At 53.3% G+C, this 18,008-nt stretch overlaps 1 protein-coding gene across 1 annotated transcript in view; it reads right to left on the bottom strand.

Moving 5' to 3' along the window:
- Window positions 1–3,504: 3,504 nt before the first annotated feature.
- Window positions 3,505–18,008, bottom strand: part of SLC6A11 (solute carrier family 6 member 11) — a 119,971-nt gene continuing 105,467 nt past the window's right edge. The window contains exons 9-14 of the mRNA XM_061195587.1: window positions 15,198–15,310; window positions 12,302–12,439; window positions 8,465–8,567; window positions 7,534–7,634; window positions 6,566–6,736; window positions 3,505–3,657 (exon numbers count right to left, since the gene is read on the bottom strand). Coding sequence (XP_061051570.1) covers window positions 3,505–3,657; window positions 6,566–6,736; window positions 7,534–7,634; window positions 8,465–8,567; window positions 12,302–12,439; window positions 15,198–15,310 — 779 coding nt within the window. The remainder of the gene's footprint in view (window positions 3,658–6,565; window positions 6,737–7,533; window positions 7,635–8,464; window positions 8,568–12,301; window positions 12,440–15,197; window positions 15,311–18,008) is intronic.

The following is an 18,008-nucleotide window of genomic DNA, read 5'->3' as shown; positions in this document are numbered from 1 at the left end:
AGTTACCAATTCTGTAAGCTCGAGAGTCTGCAAATCAGACTTCCTGGGAATGAGGGAGACCCACATTTCCATGACGCAGCCTCTTTGTGTCTTGCTGCTGATCACTGCCTAACACAATATACTTTCAGACACAAGGAGGGCACGTGGGCAGGGGACAGGTGACTGAACCGATCCCCGTGGCTCTGTGAAGTTATAAGGTACTCAGGGACCCTCTGGGGAGTCACAGGGATTTTCTGAATTCTGGATCTTTGTGGGATGCTTTCCCTGTGAGCAGATGTTACCACCTCACAGATGGCAAGAGGCCAGGACAGGTTCAGGTGGACCTGGATTTTAAGCAAAAGAGCCAACCAGACAGGAATGAGCAGACCCTGTGTGTAGACGACCTTGCTGTGCCATGTGCTAGCAGGACAAAGCACACTCCATGGTCCTGAGCCACTGTTTGGAAATCTCAGACACAGATTTAGAGATTTTTGTCTAAGTTCTGAGCAACAACACACTTTGAGAGCTTAGGCACAATTCTTTCAGGATAATGATAACCAGTGTGAATACAAAGCTTTACCATTCACACCCAGAGTTCATAGGATCTCACAGTCATCCCAAGTTTGAAGCAGGAGGTATTATCCCCATGTTAGAGATGAGAAAACTGAGGCTGCCAAAGGTGGATCCCAGAGCCCAAAGCAGAGCTGCATGCTCCAAATTCTTGTCTCCTTCCACCCCCCGCTGCCTGCCTCAGACACGCAGGATTGCCCCCTAGGACAGGTGCATGAGCTTTGTGGCAACCATTGCTGCCATCACGAGGTGGCTCTCGCCTTCTCTGGGTCTTGCAGCTTGAGGGAGAGTAAGGCGTAGTGATAAGGGAACTGGGCTTTGGGTTCAGACAGAGCTGACTTCTCTTTCTGGTCCAGCTATTTACTAGCTGTGAGGCTCTGGGCAAATGGCTTGACTTCTCTGTGCCTCAATTTCCCCTGTCTGTAAAGTAGGGAAAGTAATAGACAAATAAAGTGGGGTTGTGGTAGGATTAAAGAGAGAAATTTTGTAAAGCACTTAGCACACAGTAGACATTCAGTGCATGGGGATCACATGAAAGGCAGTGTGGGCTCCTGAAACAGCCCTGGGTGTTTCTAACTTGTAATCCCCAGTTGAAACCTCCAAATGCCAACCTCCAAATGCCAAGATGGTTTGGCAGGAATATCACGGAAGTAATAAAACAGGAAGAACCACCCGATGAATACCACTCTGCCAGGAACAGCCACAGAGAGTTCGTTCACTTCTTTAATTTTTAAAAATGAGTAAGCTGACAATCGTGTACCCTTTGAATACCCAATAAAAACGTTCATTATGCAAAACAGTACAACCTTTTTCATCTTTTAATAATACTGTAAATATTTCAGAAAGGATGTATTGTTTCTAATGAATATCAAAAAAGTCACTGCAATGACGTTTCGCCTGCCCCCGCATTTCCCTCCCCGCCCCCCAAAGTTACCCAAATACTAGTAGGAAATTACAAAAAGCAAAGAACAAAAACCCTCCCTCCGCCCTGCACCATGAGTCCCGTGAAGTAAGTGAAGTGCTAAGTGCCACAAGTACAATGCGGCATGTCCCCGGCTAGGCCGTGGGGCTGCGTGCTGGTGACAGTGGCTGGTGGAGAACCGGTAGCAGCGGCAGTGGGGGGACCCCCTCCCCGACCTGTTGGGAGAAGAGCAGACGAGGATGGACACAGGTGGGGGCTCAGCCGGAGCCCCGCTCTTCCTGCATCCATTTCCTGGGTCCACCGGAGCAGACAGCTCATCCGACTTGCCTGGGGGGCGCTTGGCATCCCCCTTAGCAAACGCGGGCTTCAGACGCGGGCTGGCCGGGGCAGAGAAGCTGGGCATTTGGGCCAACCAAACACGCAGGTTTATTACAGGAAACTAAATCCCCTGTTTGGAGAAAACTCGCATTTCCACCGAATAAGATAGGGAACATAAAGGAAAAGGATAAAGAATGCACCTTCCTCCCTGTCCCCAAATAACTCAGGATCCAAGGCAGAGGCTTGACGTCAAATCCAATCAAAGAAGAGAGGGATCAGCCAGGGAGGCCTGCAGCAGCACCAGACACCGCCCCCCCCAGACCCCAGGGCTGTACCGAGGGAGGGGTGGGAGCCCCCATCTCCCCAGCAGTGAGGCTGAGGCTTCTCAGCTCCCTGGCCAGACAGGCAGGTGGGTTGGCTCCTGGGAAAAAGGTAGGGAAGAAGCCTTGTGAGAATTCCAGGGTTCTGCTGGTGACAGGAAGGATGGGGAGGGATTGGAGGTCACAGGATGGCAGGAGAGGGAGGAGGGCAGCGGCGACAGCGAGAGGGAGGAAACGAGGCAGGGGGACAAAGAAGGGGCTGGAGGAGGAAACCAGGCTCCAGGCCCAACCATAGCTCCCTCCCGGGAGGCTGGTGGAAGGTCCTACAATGCAGATCCCGGCGGGGGCAGTGGCAGGACAGACAGCCGCAAGCAGAATAGAGGCTGCTGCCTGGGCCCGAGAACCAGCGCACAGGCAACTCCAGCCAGCCCTGCTGAGGGGGACAGAGAGGCAGAGCCGAGGGTGCGAGCAGACGGCCAGGCAGAGCCCTGCCATAGGGCCGAGGACCTGGCTGGTCTCGAGGATGGGAATGCCCATGGATGAAATCAAACCACATAGTTTCCATGATAAACTTGATTTTAAATAAGGGGGTGAGGGGCAAGGGACTGCCCACCTGCGAGTCTTCAGAAGAACCCAAGATCAACAGCAGGTCTGCAAGCCAAGGAGGCACGCAGAGCATCCCCAAGAGATGTAGCCAGGTGGGCAGAACCTCAGAGGTCACCTGATCCAGCCCTCCTCACTGGGGACACGCAGAAGCTGAGGCCCGAGAGGGGAGGGAAGTGCCCCAGATCACTCGGTGGGGCCAGGGAAGAGGAGGGCCTGCCACCCAGGAGTCCTGAGTCTGCTGGGACTTCTTCTTCTCTGACACAGCCTTGCTGTCTGCAAACCCACCTCTAGGAAGCTGAGGATGGGAAAGGGAGGGGCTGAAGTGGAAGCATGGCAGCGCGGAGGAAGGGCAGCTGCGCGCGCGGTCAGGGTCAAAGGTGGGACATGAACCGGTCGGTTCAAAGGCTGATGGAGGGGGACAGGCATTGCTCCCGCCCACCTGCCCCACAGCCCGAGTATAAAAGTCTGACCCTATGATACAACTTCCTAACCCCTAGAAAATGCTGGTTAAAACCGTCCTAGCACAAGAGGATGATACTAGTCCCTGTACAGGATTATCTCTTCGTATTGTTACTCACATGGCAACTGGGGGGCGAGGAGGGGATGTGACTTGAAACCAGAGTGGGTGCGGCCACCTTAGAATTAACTTGTTAATAAATCCTGTGCAAAACGAGCAAGCCTCTACTATTAGGTGAAGTACGTGGTTCAGATATTCATTTGTACACAGGGCGGGGACGGCGGGCACGGCGGGGACGAGGAGGAAGAGAGGCATCAAGGTGGCAGGGGCGCTCAGAAGTGCGTCTCCTTCTCTGTGATAGCTGCAATGGTCCCATCACCCTTGAGTTTGGCGTCACAGTCATTAACCATCACCGTCCGTGGGCCTGCCCCAAGCTTGCCCCGCATGTTCAGATCGGCGCTGGGGGTCGTCAACTTCCGGAATTTCTACATGGTTGGAGAGGAAAAGAGCTGTCTGAGAGTGGCTGCCAGGGTCCTGGGCCTGCCTTGGCACCTCCCAACGGCACGGTGGACACCTCGGGGCAGTGGAGCCACCAGCCCCAGCCCTGCCACTCAGAGCTCTGTCCTGGACGATGCGTGGACCTCCGGGTCTCAGTTTCCCGCCCCCCACCCCCGGACATGGGGACACCAGGGTACCCACTGCTATCACTGGATGAGGAGTAAGGAGACAGTGAGCGGAAGTGCCCACCCTGTACCTGGCCCGCTGCAGGTGGCCAGGACGTGAGAGCTGTACCCAGGGCTGCTTGCTGCATCCCTCCTCCCGTGGAGACAGGGAAGCTGGGGTGTGAGCCGCTGCTCAGCCTCACTACATGTGGGGCAAGTCACCTAACATCTCTGAGCTGTGTTTTCCCATCTGTGAAATGGGATAGGAGTACCTGCCCGAAGGGCTGCTGTGAGGATGAGCTACGGCACCTCCAGAGCCGTTCATATAATGATCGCTGGATAAACGGGTACGTTTCCCACAAAAGGCTGTCATCACGCTCCCCATCCAGGGGAACAGGCGGCGTGTGTCTGAAGACGGAAACGTTATCCCTAAGGCCACAGCCTCACGCCGCCTGGCAGAGTGGCCGGCTCTGGGCTGGGCGCAGACAGGGTGGCCATCGTCTACTCTACCGATGAGGGAGTGGAGGCCACGGGCAGACCCTGGACACACACTCCTGCCCCCTCGGCCCGGCCTCGGGTCCCACACCTCAGCCTCATGTGCACCTCCAGAAGACATCAGGCCAGGATTTGGGAGGCCTTTCCTGGGCATAAACCTTCTCCCCAGGAAGGCTGGGAAGACTTTGGGGTGGCTGGTTTCTTATGATCAAGGTTCTGTTTTCTCTTTCAGATCCTGCCGTGCCTGAGAGAGGCTGGACCTATCCTGCCCGGGTGGGATTAACAGGCAGATCCCGCACCCCCGCCCACCCCTCGGCAATGCCGAGCACCTCCTGGGTGCCAGGCATGGTGCTAGGCTCCTGACACAGGACAGAAGCTGGGAGCACGGGTTCTGGAACCAGACACCTGGGCTTGACTCCCAGTCCCACCACTTAACTGGGGCAAGAACTTACCCCTCTGTGTCTCGTTCCCTCATCTGTCAAAGGGGTCACAGTGGCACCTGCCTGTAGCGTTGTCATGAGGTGGCCTCAGATTTGTTGACCCATCCACAGCTCTTAGCACAGACTACCCACCCTCACAGCAATTCTCTGACCCCATTTTTCCTTCCAGATCCTTCCCATCAGCGGGCAGAACCTTCTGGAAATGGAGGGAGGTGAACTAACTGGCAGGGGCCCGCCATGGCCAAGGTGTTAGGGCTCCAGGGCTGCTCTCCTCTGGACACGTCTGGTCCCAAACCAGAATTAACAACTGCCCTTGACCTACATTCCCTGCAGGAGCGGAGGACCCTGACTTGCTCTGAGGGCACGAGCAGGCTGGAGAAAGGGACCTTCCCTCTCAGCTTGCCCCTCCTGGCTGGATGTTGGCTTTTCTGGAGCTCAGGCCCAGAAGGGCAGGAGGGCTGCCTGGAGCCGACTCTGAGCTGGCTCTCGTCTGTGGGTGTCTGCACACATGCCCCATGCTTGTGAGACACAGGTCAGCCCCGAGAGCCCTGGGGTGCTGCGTTGGGGCAGGAACGAGGCGGCGGGGGGCGGGGGGCACAGGGTACCTGCTCCATCACTCAGAGGCTGTGTGCCCTTGGGTAACTTGCTTCACTTCTCTGTGCTCAGCTTCCTCACTTGTGACATGGGGACAGGAAGCTCCTCCACCTCACAAGACTGCTGTGAGGATTCAGTGGCCTAGTGCTTGTAGATGGCTTAGAGCAGCATCAGGCACACAGCAGACAGTTTGCAAAATGGGCGAGAGGCTGACTCAGACCTTCTGATCTGCCAGCGGGTGGGAAAGGAGAGTGAAGAGAGAGTGGGTGCGGGGGGTATGACGGGTTGGGGTCCGAATTCACTCTGCTACCAAGAGACCACATACTGCAGGATTCCACTGGCAGGAAACGCCCATAAGAGGCACACACACAGAGACAGATTTGTGTGTGTCTGGGGTTGGGAACAGGGCTTACTGGGAATGAGCACCAGGGATCTTAAAAATAAATAAATTAAATAAATAAATAAATAAAAATATTTGCAAACTGATTTATGGTGATGACTGCACTACACAGAAAGTTACTAAAAAAACCCCCACTGAATTGTATACCTGAAATGGGTGAATTTTATGATATGATATAGAAAACATACCTCAATAAAACTGTTAAAAAATTTTGGTTTGCTAATTTTTGGCTGTGTGATCCTAGGCGAATGACTTAATTTCTCTGAGGACTAGAGGAGATGCAGCACGGAGAGAGCTTGGCACAGTGACGACACAGGACAGATGTTCCGCAAATGTCAGACCCTCTCCCTGTGCCCTGGGAATGGGGTCCTTAATGAACAGAATCAACAGAGCAGTACGAGCTAACACTTGGTCTCTCTCTCTCTCCCAGGTCCTGGTCTAAGTGCTTTCCCTCTGCATACTCACTGAGTCCTCAAACCACCTCTGTAAGTGAGGGACTGCTGTTGACCCATTCTACAGATGAGTAAACTGAGGCTGAGCTCAGGGAAAACGTCTCAACCCCGAGGCCTCAGCACAGCAGTAACGATGAATACCCGCCAGGGAGGAGCTGTCCAGGCTTCCCCGGGAGACACGTAGGGGCACGTTCTCATCACACCCATTGCCCAGATGAGGAAGCGGGGACCCAGATGTGCCCATGGCTGTGCCCACACTCACCAGTCCTCCCAGCACAGCCAGCCCCACCATGGCCATACCCCCCCACCTCTGAGCCACCCTTGCTGACCCCTACTCCCAGGCTGCTCACCTCCGGCAGCGTCCCTTCCGTCTTCCACACCTTGATGAAGACCCAGAGCGGGATGCAGAGCATGGAGGACAGGGCCATGAGCCAGCCAATGCCATAGCCCCAGGCGGGGTAGGTGTAGATGTTGTTGTACTTGAGGGGCTTGTACTTGACCAGGAAGAAGATGAAGATGCCCTGTGAGGAGACGGGGAAAGGTCCCTGGGGCGGCCCTCAGCCTGCGTGTGGGCAGCCAGCAGGGGAGACAGTCAACTCCATGTGGCGGCCTCGGAGAGGTGAGGCCCTGCTGGGTCCACAGCGAGAAACATGGGGAACTGACCCCCACAGATCCCAGGAGACCCTCCCCGACCCCCAGGAGCCTCACCCCCAGCCTCTGCCCAGTCAGGAATTATTATTTTTTCCTAGCTACTTCTCAGGGCTGGTTTCAAAGCTGCCTTTCAGAACTAAGATGGTTTGTGAAGATGCTCTGAGATACTTCCAGTGCCAAGAACAGGTGAAGAGCAGGGGGTTTTGTTTTTTTAATTAAACATCCTCTCACAAAGGCCTCTCCTGGTCTGATGTGAGGGGCAGAGCGTGAGCCCCTCTTTACCCTCACGCTGTTGCTTCACTGTGAACAGCAGAGACAAATGCCTTTCATGGGACCCTCGGCCCCACAGAGGCAGGTCCCAGCCACCTGCTATACATATGCAGGCATAGAACCTGAGGTCCCAAGAAGGGAGGTGATTTGCTCACAATCACACAGCAAGCTGGTTGCAGGGCTGGGGTCCTAGTGAGGTCCCCTGGCCAAGCCCAGAGACTGTCCCCACAATGCCGGCTTTGAAAGGTGTCAGGTGCCTAGGACTTTCTGAGGGCACAGAGGGTCCCCAGGGGGACATCACCTCCTCAGTCTCAGCCTCAGCCAGGTCTGGGCTCTGGGGTGGAGAAGTACGTGGGTGGGTGGGTGGGCTGCAGGCGGCTCCTGGCAGGGCCCTTACCGCACAGATCCCGGGGGTCACGACTTTCCAGCACCATTTGATGAGCGACAACGGCCGGTAGCCAATCATGTCTTCGATGTTATCATAGAAGCGGTTGCTTCCTGTCCAGAATAAAGAAGACGGGCACACACACCCCAGAAGATTTCTGTACAAGACTCAGAGGGAAGGCTATGAGTGTCTGGTTTCCCCAGCCCAAGACAAATTGCGGCAGGAACCCTATTTACCGCTTAAAAACTACCAAGGTGTTACATATGTGAGGTGTCAGGATAAACTGCAGTAGAAGGGACTCTGGTTCAATACTGGGAGGACCCCTTCTGACCTTGGGCAGTGAGGTCCAGGAAACGGGCAGGAGTTTCTGAGGGAAAGGAGGAAGGTGGTCCCTTTGAGGCAGGGCCAGGGGCTGGCTGACCTGCACGGGGGTGGGGGTCAGGGCTCTGAAGGTGAGGGCCGGAGGGGTGGCCTGTGGGGTGTCTATTCCCGAACCACACTTGGGAGTGTGCATCATCATCCAGCCCAGCAACCCTCACGCACTCATCATACGGTTTGGGAAACAGGAGGACCAGAAGGCGCGTGCTGACTGAGGGCCAGGCACTGGGCTGGCTGCTTTGCCTACATTACCTCCTGCTCGGAGACATGGTGACTTTTTATACTACTCCATTTTGCAGATAGGAAAACTGAGCATCAGGGGCAGAAGGACAGAATCAAGGTCATAGTGTCTGAGCCGGGAACCCCTCCCTCTGCTGCAGGGATATAAAAGCAGGAGGGTCTCCCGACAAGTGGGAAAGGACAAGAAGTCCCTGAGGGGAGGACGAAGAGGTTGATGCAGATGGAGACCAGCCACAGGGAGCCCAGGCCCAGCCAGGTCCCAGGTGCCCGTGTGCTGGGCACCATGGTGGCCTCTGGGGTGCGGGAGGGCTCGGCCTCTACTTACCGTACACCCAGCCGATGCAGATGCACTCAAAGATGGCCACAAAGAGAAGGCACATCCCACTGGCGGCGTAGGAGTCAAAGAGCTGGAAGATGTACATGCCGCCCTGGGAAGTGAGAGGACAGAAATATGGACAGAGTGACAGACACACTGGAGAGCAGGGTCAGCCAGCTGGCCTTGGGAAGGGCCCTCTGCCCTGCGCTACCACCAATCGGGACTCACTTCCACCCAGACAGACTGGTCTCCCCAGGGTCCTGGAACACTGTGCCCACCACACCTGGGCGCCCCCTAAGACCACCTTCTGGGGGTTGCTGGGATTGCGATGGTTTGTCTTGTCCCTGGTCCCCAAATGTCAGAGACAACACAGAAGACCAGAGACTGGAGGTTGGGCAGGCTCAGCACCTCTCTCCAGGTGGCTGTGACAGCCTCCCCACTGGCCTCCCTGCCTCCAGCCTCCCTCTCCTACCCTTCCACACACCAGCTTTCACAGGGACCTTTCCAACCTGCAAATCCAATCATGTCACCCTACAGTTTACAATTACCCCTTGGCTTCCTTCAGCCTGCCAGCCAGGGCCGCCCTCCTCACTGGGCCTCAGCTCCCCTTCCCACAGTCCCCCTCAACATGCTCCCTCCTGGACACACCAAGGGACTGTCTCACTTCTGTGCCTTTGCACATGCTATTCCCTTTCACTGGGTAAGTTCCTTCAAAGCTCACCTCAAATGTCACCTCCTCCAAGAAGCCCTCCCTGACAGCCTCGTTCTTTCTTTGGGCCTCCATAGCACATTTTAAGGATTCATAGTTTAAAAAAAAAGTGTTCCGCCATCGGCTACTCTGTTAGCTCTGAGCTCCCGCTGGGAAGGCCCCCCCACTGGTCCTCTGTGTGTCTCCCACCCTCAGCGCAGGGCCCGGCTTGCAGTATGTCCCCGTAAGTGCAAGTTGAATCATATGGAGTGAGTGCCCCATTGGGGAGGGACTCTGAATGGCTTGTCCACAGCTGTGTCCCTGTTTCTGGCCAAAGACTCGGCACATGTTAGGTGCGCAATCTTTGTGGGATGCGGGAACAAAGTGGGCCAGCTCTGTGATATGCAAATCTCTGATGATTAAGTTCAGTGGAAGGCCAGGGAGGTGCAAGCTTGGCTGGCCAGGGTGATCTGGGAGGATCTCTGGGAGGCAGGGGAGGCATCTGGGTGGGCAGAGGAGGGGAGGCCAGATGCAGGTGTGGGAAGGGTTGGGATCCGTAAAGAAAATCCTACAACACGAGAGTCCTTAGCGGGACAATCAAAAGCAGCAGAAATAACAGTACAAAAGGGAGGGAGGGTCGGGTTGGGGGAGGTGTTCCAAATGCCAGGACGGAGGTTAAGAGGCCAGGATGAAGCCTGGACAGCCTCCTTATGTGTCTGCCACAGGGACTTCTTGGGACTAAGCTTCTTCTCTGTGTTCCCAAAGCCCCCGGGCCTCCTTCTGTCATGTGAAAGACCACACACCCTGGGACTATTTGTTTCCTCATTCATCTCTTCAACTAGATCAGGGGCAACATCTCAGTGCTGAGTCCAAGTGGTCCTAGTGTGTGACAGCAGGGAGTGGTGGGGACTGTGGCTAACTGGAGAGCACAGGCCCCACGTGGCCACACAACTCCGGTCGATGGCTGCTGGGGGACGTAGGCCTGGGCAGCCACGTCTACAGATTTTCTGGAAGATGCCAAAAATCCATATTTTCTTGAGAAATCTTTCTCTTTAATTTTGGTAACCTCTTCGTCTTCTTAAAAAATCACAGTGAGGGGGAAACAACATGGATCGCTGGGCCGTATCTGGTCTGGGGCCTCCTGTCTGTGACAGATATGGCAGGTGTTCAAGTCTCTGAGGGTAAGGAGCTTTCTGAGTTAAACCCAGGACTGCCCTCCTAATTGCTCTCCTGAGGGTCTCCTTCCACAAACATCATACATTAAAAAAACCCAGAAGGAAGCCTTAACGCAGTGCTCTCCAACTGCCAGCTCTGTTGTAACTGGTCCCCAGGTCTCAGTTTAGCTGTTCCTGCACAGTGTGACCACAGGGCAGGCGCTACAGTTACCCTCAGTGCTCATGTGGGGGAACCCGAGGCCTGGGCCAGTGAGAATACGCACCACAGGCCACCAGCTGCCCAGTCGTGGGGCTGAGGACTGAGCCCAAGTGTCCGGCTGCAGAGCCCGTGCCCTTCACCACCCACCACACTGCCTCAGTGGAAGATTAGATATTTGCGGACTAGTTTTTCCCTAGGGGAGAGCTTTAAATGTGTTTAAATGAGGGAGAAGATCCTGCCAGCAATTACTGAGGCCGACAGGGCCCATTTGGCAGTGTGAACTTCCCGGTGTGATCACTCAAGGACACGCTGGTCCTGGGCAGACGCAGCGCCGGCTCCCTGATGGGCTGGGGCCCCAGGTGCCCCGGGGCAGACCCGAGGCCTGGAGGAGGGTGGGCTGGAAAGCTCTGTGAGCAGGGCACCCAGGGCCGGTGTCCAGGAGGGCCCTCCACCTGCCTGCTGCAAGCCAGGGACGCCCTCCAATGCCTGCTCTTCTTGTAGCGCCACCAGCCTTTTTAAGGCATCAGGTTAACCCCCCAATTTATGCGTGACAAAAGACTCTACTTTGCATAATTAATAAGCACTTAATGAGGCCCTGCTCACTGCCTCGCTGGTTCTCCGTGTGGGGAGAGCAGAGGAGGAAATGGGAAGTGCTGCACCATTCATTTGCTCAAACGCTGATTATCACTCCCATTAATGTGACAATGACTAGGAGCAGTAATAACACCAGCCGCCACGCCCCAGAGCCCACCCCGTGCCAGGCCCCAAGGGTGCAGAGCAGGTCAAGGCCAGCTCCTGTTCTTGAGGACCTCGGGGCCTGGTAGGGGCAGCAGGTGAACAGACAGGTCATTGTAATGGCCAGAGGGAGGCTGAGCTGAGCTTAGAATGAAGTCCTGAGTGGGAAGGAAAGCAGAGGAGGCTTCCAGGAGGAGGTGGCATTTGAACTGAGAAGTGGAGGATGACGATCAACAGACTGACTTCAGTACCATATCAGCTGCTTTGACAGATTCTGAATTCCCTCATTTCTTTCCATGTTTCTTACAAAACCTCTTTTTGTCTCTAGACAACAGTTTTTAGGCTTTTTGGTGGGGGGTGGTTTGGCTTTTAAAATTAATTAATTTTGTGAGTGTGGATAAAAAGATATCTAATCTCACCTTCCCAAGGTACTTAAGAAAGTATTTATTAGACAGGATGGCTGCAGGAGGGAAGAGAATCATGGCTTTCTGAGACAGTCTTAATTTAGGGTCATGATGAGCCCCTCCTGACCCCAGGCAGAGACAAGAAGAGGGTACACATGAAGGGCTGGGGCGGGAACACACAGCGCCTGAAGGTGCCCAATTCCTCATGCCTATTCTCAGTGATGCCCCAGAAAAGCCTCCTCTGAACTTGAGGTCGATAATAGTAACTAGTTGAGGGTTCCGTAGCTGACACTGTCCCCTTCACCCAGAAGTTACTGAAAGGGGTGGCCCCGGCATCCAGACGTTCACGATGACCAGGTAAACCCAGCCTTTCCCTCTGGGAGTTTTATTCCCTCTGGCGGTAAAGTGGAGACCTTGCGCTGCGCACTTACACATGCAGGACACTGAGCTAAGGGCTTAATGAAAACTTCCATGGAGTCTCACAGCAACCCATTACAAACGTAAGAACACGGAGTCCCCGAGAAGTGCTGGACCTGGAGCCAGGGTCACACAGCTAGTCAGTGTCAGATCTGCTAACCCAAAGCCCAGGCGCTTAACCCTTGTGCTACCCTGTTCACATCACTTACCTGTATCCTTATCACTCACCTCCGTTAACATCACGAGGCCCAGAAAATAGGAGGTGACCGACAGGGCCAGGATGAGCAGCTCCCGCCGATAGCCCCTCCGGAAGACCTTGGGGTACATGTCCACCACAGCGGTCACCAGGCTTTCCACACACACAAACTGGACAGGGTAGAAATGATGGTGTGAAACCCAAGAGAAAGGCCGTTGTTAGTGGCCCTGGCTCCGGGCAAGCACAGCAGCCTTAAACCCTGGGCTTCCTTTCCACTGGGTCTCACCTTCATTCCCACACTTATTCACCCTGATGGAGGACCCAAGAATAAAAACAATAATCCCGGCGTTTACAGAACTCCGGCAGGCCCATTTAACACATGAGGACCCTGAGGCTCAGAGAGGGAAAGTGACCTGCCCAAAGTCTCTCAGCAAGGAAGTGGCAGGGTCAGGACTTGAAATGAGGTCTCCTGACTCTAGAATTCCTTCTCCCCCCATGCTGCCTATCACGTGCCTATGTGCTGGGCCCTGTTCTGGGGTCAACAACTTAAATGAGACCCAGCCTCTGCCTGGGAAGCAAGATGGGGGTCCCTGTAACTGTCCTGAGAGCTGAGGGCTCTGCTGCTGGCAGGCTCTGGTCTGTGGGTGGGACTTGACTTGTTTTGTCCTCCAGGCCTGTGACATTTCCCTTGCCCTTTGCTTCTGGTGGGCAAGTGACCCTCTGCTGGGGGGAGGGCAGTCAGGTGAGCTAACACCCAGCTCTTGTGTTTGGGCTGGGCAGGCTTCAACGGCAGAGCCTGAGCCACTAAGCATCTGTGTCTCGCCATGCTGAGACAGGGCTGGGTATGGGATAAGTTACACTCCTACTCACCCATCAACACCCAGCCCAAATATTCCAGCACATCCCTACCCCCCTGCCTGGGTTCTCCCAGCACTGTGGGCAGACCTCCCACATGAGCCTTTTCCTGACTGCTCCTCCTTTCCTCCTACATGGGCAGAACAGACCTCCCCTCTCTTCCCTGCCTAGTCCATATCCCTCATCTCGTGGGGCCCGTGATTGCCCTTGATCTGTCTCCTAGCAAGAAGGTGAGACCCTGGAGGGCAGAGGCCACATCGTTTTCATCTATTTCCAGTGGCACAGAGGAGATGCTCAGAAAATGTTTAATAAATGAATAATAACAACAATGGCAAACACATGGTGCTTGTCGTGTGCCAGGCTCAGTTCTAAGCAGTTAAAAGATATTAATTTATTTAACCTCTAGGTGTTAGGTCCTATTATTACCCGTTTTGTAAATGAAGACACGGAAGCACAGGGGTGTAAGCAACTTTCCCTGAGATCAGAGGTATAACATATTAGGGCCAGAATTTAACCAGGCAATCTTGTTCCAGAGGCTGGCTGTCACCACTGTGGGGCACTCCCCCCCTTTCCTGGAGCCATTCTTTGGCTCCAAATCCTTTCTGGTTCATGTCCACCTCCTTAGGGTACGGATTTCTATCCTTATTGTGCAAAGGGACTGTAGCACAGAGAGGTGAAGTGACTAGCCCAGAGTCACACAGCTGGCCAGAGTCCTGCAGCTGGGACTCAAACCCAGCCCCGTCTGGCTTCAACACCTGGACTCCTAGCCTCCAGGCTGCCCTGCCTCTGCAGCAAGGCTGGCCGTGCTTGTCCTTTCTCCAGGGTCCCCAGGGAAGGAAGGAGATTCCAGGGAGCCTGTTGATCCAGCACCTAAACTGAAGTGACATCAGAGCAGGTGGGCTAAGAAGCACACAGACCTGGGTGCATGTCCCAGCAAGTCACTCAGCATTTCTGAGCCTCAGTTTCTTCCTCTGCAAAATGAGGATAAGAAAAGGGGACCCCCAGCCCATGTCATTATCATGATTGAGAACTGAGGACACAGCCCAGGCACAAAGCCCATGCCATTTACACCTGGGGGTGAGCAGAGCAGCCATCCAGGCCAGACCTCTGGGCCCCCAGTTCCCCTTTGCAAACCAAGTGTCTCAGTCCTAGTGCTGGCCTGGCTCAGCCCAGGGACTCACAGAGCCAAGGCCCAGACCCCACACCCCCTGCGGAGGCAGGCCTGTCACTGTCACACAAGCTGCCAATCCCTCCTGAGGCCTCTGCCCGCAACAATGGATGGGATGATTATCAGCAAAAACACTCGGTGCTTCCGCAGCTCGGCTTAGCAGTTTCTGAGAAACCATCCAGGGGAAGAAATAGGACTTGGCTGAATAGACAGACACACCAGCCACCAGGCTTGGGTGCTAAGTGACTCGCACAAGGTCACAGGTAGGGGGGTGGGCAGCACCTTGCCAAGAGAGCCCTGTCTGAGAGCAGAGCACCTGGCTTTGGCTGGAAAACCTTCTCTGGGGCTCTTAGGAAACCCAGCCACGATGGAGCAGCAGGGCAAGGGGCAGATTTCTGGGACAGAAGAGAGACTGGAGGTCACAGGTTTCTGGCAGGAAAACCAAGGAGAGGATTGGAGGAGGGTGGGAGGGTGGGAGGGCGGGCTGGGTGGGTTTTACAGTGTGAGAAGGTGTAAGTGCACATGTTCGTGTGGAGAGAAAGGAAAATGTGCACAGATAAATTGCTAGTTCTAACTCTACAGCCTTCACGGAGGAAGGCGGGCTGCCAAGTGGAGGGTGGGTCGGGAGAAGCCCACAGTGAGAAGAGAGGCAGGCAGGTGGAATGTCGGGGCAGCGGTAGCTGGTGGTGGTACCGAGGACCCATGTGGCCGCCAGTGGCATGACACGGGGGCCCCAATCCAGAGATAAAGGAAGGAAGAAGAAGATGCTCTTCCACATCCCCGTGTCCTCCAGGGTCTGGGTGGTTCTGACGACAAGGACCAGGACGTGGTGTGTAGGTCTCAGAGCTGTTCTGGAGAGCAATATACCTGGCTCCCTGCCCTTCCAGCCTGGGCTCCCCTCTTACCTGGCTGTCCAGGCCCAGGAAGATGAGCATCATGAAGAACAAGGTGGCCCACAGTGGGGAGAGGGGAATCATGGTGACGGCCTTGGGGTAAGCGATAAAGGCCAGGCCGGGGCCTGGAGAGGAAGGAGAGAGAAAGGTGCTGAGTGGAGTTCAATGCCGCATTCAATTGTTATTTTAATCCAACATGTATTGAGTGCTTCCTTTGTGCCAGGCGCTGTGACTAATTCTCACTCAAATCACGTAAATCTCCCAGCCACCTCATGCTATTGGTACTATTATGATGCCCATTGTACAGATGAGCAAGCTGAGGCAGAGAGAGGGAAGCAAGGGTCTGGAAGGGTCAGATTCAAGCCCAGGTTGGACTGACACCCAGACCTTCCTCTGCACAGACCTGTCTCTACTCTTCCTACTGGGGTAGGTGGGGGTAGGAGGGGGACATTCTTATTAAAATGCAGGCTCTCAGGCCCATCCCAGGGATTCTAATTCAGTCGGTCTAGGGTGAGGCAAGGACCAGGCACCTGATGATTCCTATGTAAGTAGTTAGAAGTCCAGGCTTGGACAAATGCTGGTCCCCCCAGGCCACCTCTTCCTTTGGGCGTCTCCTCTCATTTCCCAGATCCACACTCACTTCTCTTGGCTGCTCCCAGTGGAGGGCTTGTTAGCACATCCTCAGGATGAGCTTTATTAATGTCAAGGGCGAGATTGTGACGTTCTAGCCCTGTAGCACAGTGGTCAAGGGTTCAGATCCTCATTCTTTACTGTGAGATCTACCTCTGTCTCCTCAGCTAGAAAATGGGAACAATGTAGTCCTACCTAATAGGGTGGTTTGGGGAATTCAGTGGGATGATACAGAATATGGAAAGCACTTAAAAAGGTAAATGTTCAAAAAACATTCATTCTGATTGTTTTCTACCTTAAAAACAGCCTTGTTAAAGTCTAATTTACCTATAATAAGCATTCATTTTAAGTGTACAGTTCAATGAGTTTTGAAAAGTGGATACACCCAGATAACCACCACTGCAATCAAGATATAGAATACTGGGGCTTCCCTGGTGGCGCAGTGGTTGAGAATCTGCCTGCCAATGCAGGGGATACGGGTTCGAGCCCTGGTCTGGGAAGATCCCACATGCCGCGGAGCAACTAGGCCCGTGAGCCACAACTACTGAGCCTGCGCGTCTGGAGCCTGTGCTCCGCAACAAGAGAGGCTGGGACAGTAAGAGGCCCGCGCACCGCAATGAAGAGTGGCCCCCGCTCGCCACAACTAGAGAAAGCCCTCGCACAGAAACGAAGACCCAACACAGCCAAAAATAAAAATAAATAAATTAATTTAAAAAAATGATATAGAATACTTCCATCATCCCCTGGGGCCCCTCTGCAGTCTCTCCACCCTCATTCCCTGTCTTTGCCCTGGTCAACCACTGATCTGATATTTTTTCACCTTAGATTAGCTTTATCCGTCCTACCTGGAGTTACCAGGTCATATGGCAATTATATGTTTAACTTTCTAAGAAATGCCCAACTGACTTCCGAAGTTAACTGTGCCATTTTACATTCCTACCAGCAATGTTTGAGAGTTCCAGTGGCTCCACATCCTTGTCAACACTTGATGTTGTCATTCATTCATTCATTCATTCATTCATTCATTTATTTATTTAGGCTGCGCTGGGTCTTAGTTGTGGCACGCAAGATCTTCATTGCAGCATGCGGGATCTTTTAGTTGCAGCATGCAGACTTCTTAGTTGCAGCATGTGGACTTCTTAGTTGCGGCCTACGGGCTTCTTAGTTGTGGCATGCGAACTCTTAGTTGTGGCATGCACACAGGATCTAGTTCCCCGACCAGGGATCAAACCGGGCCCCCTGCATTGGGAATGCAGAGTCTTACCCACTGGACCACCAGGGAAGTCCCTGATGTTGTCAGTCTTTTAAATTTAAACATAGCAGGCCTGAAGTATTATTTTATCATTCTGTTTTTAATTTCTATTTCCCTGATGACTAACGATGTGGAGTATCTTCACATATCTTTATTGCCCATTCATATATCTCCTTTTGTGAAATGCCTCTTGAGCCTTTGCCAATTTTGCTTGGGTTGTCTCCTTTTTATTGAGTTGTGAGACTTCTTTATAACATATTTGGGATATAAATCCTTTCTAAACATTTTTTTTTGGTATTTATTTATTTAGTCTGCACGGGGTCTTAGTGTGGCATGCGAGATCTTTAGTTGCAGCATGCAGGCTCTTAGTTGTGGCATGCATGCGGGATCTAGTTCCCCGACCAGGAATTGAACCCAGGCCCCCTGCATTGGGAGCTCGGAGTTTTACCCACTGGACCACCAGGGAAGTCCCTGGGATATAAATCCTTTATGAGAGAGAAGTATTATAAATATTTCCTCCAAGTCTGGGGCTTGCCTTTTCAATTTTTTAATTGTGTCTTGTGAAAATCAGAAGTTTAAAATTTTCCAATTGTTTGTTGCTAGCATATACACAATTCAATAGATTTTTGTTTTTTATCTTTTTATCCTGTGACCTTACTAAATTCACTTAGTAATTTTTTTCTGTAGGTTTCTTAGGCCTTCTCTATGTGGTCAATCATGATGTTTATGAATGAAGACAGTTTTTATTCTTCCTTTCCAATCTTAATATTTTTTATTTATTTTTCTTGCCTTATCACACTCTCTAGGAATTCCAGTATTATATGGAATAGAAGTGGAGACAGCATACATCTTTGCTTTGTTTCAGATTTTAGGGTAAAGCATTTAATATTTAATAGCTAGGAAATTAACATTGGTATAATACTATTAATTAAGCTACAGAC

Source organism: Eubalaena glacialis, chromosome 7 (genome assembly GCF_028564815.1).
Source record: "Eubalaena glacialis isolate mEubGla1 chromosome 7, mEubGla1.1.hap2.+ XY, whole genome shotgun sequence".
Taxonomy (NCBI): Eukaryota; Metazoa; Chordata; class Mammalia; order Artiodactyla; family Balaenidae; genus Eubalaena; species Eubalaena glacialis.
The sequence above is the reverse complement of the archived record's forward strand: the minus strand, read 5'-3'. Positions and strand labels throughout refer to the sequence as shown.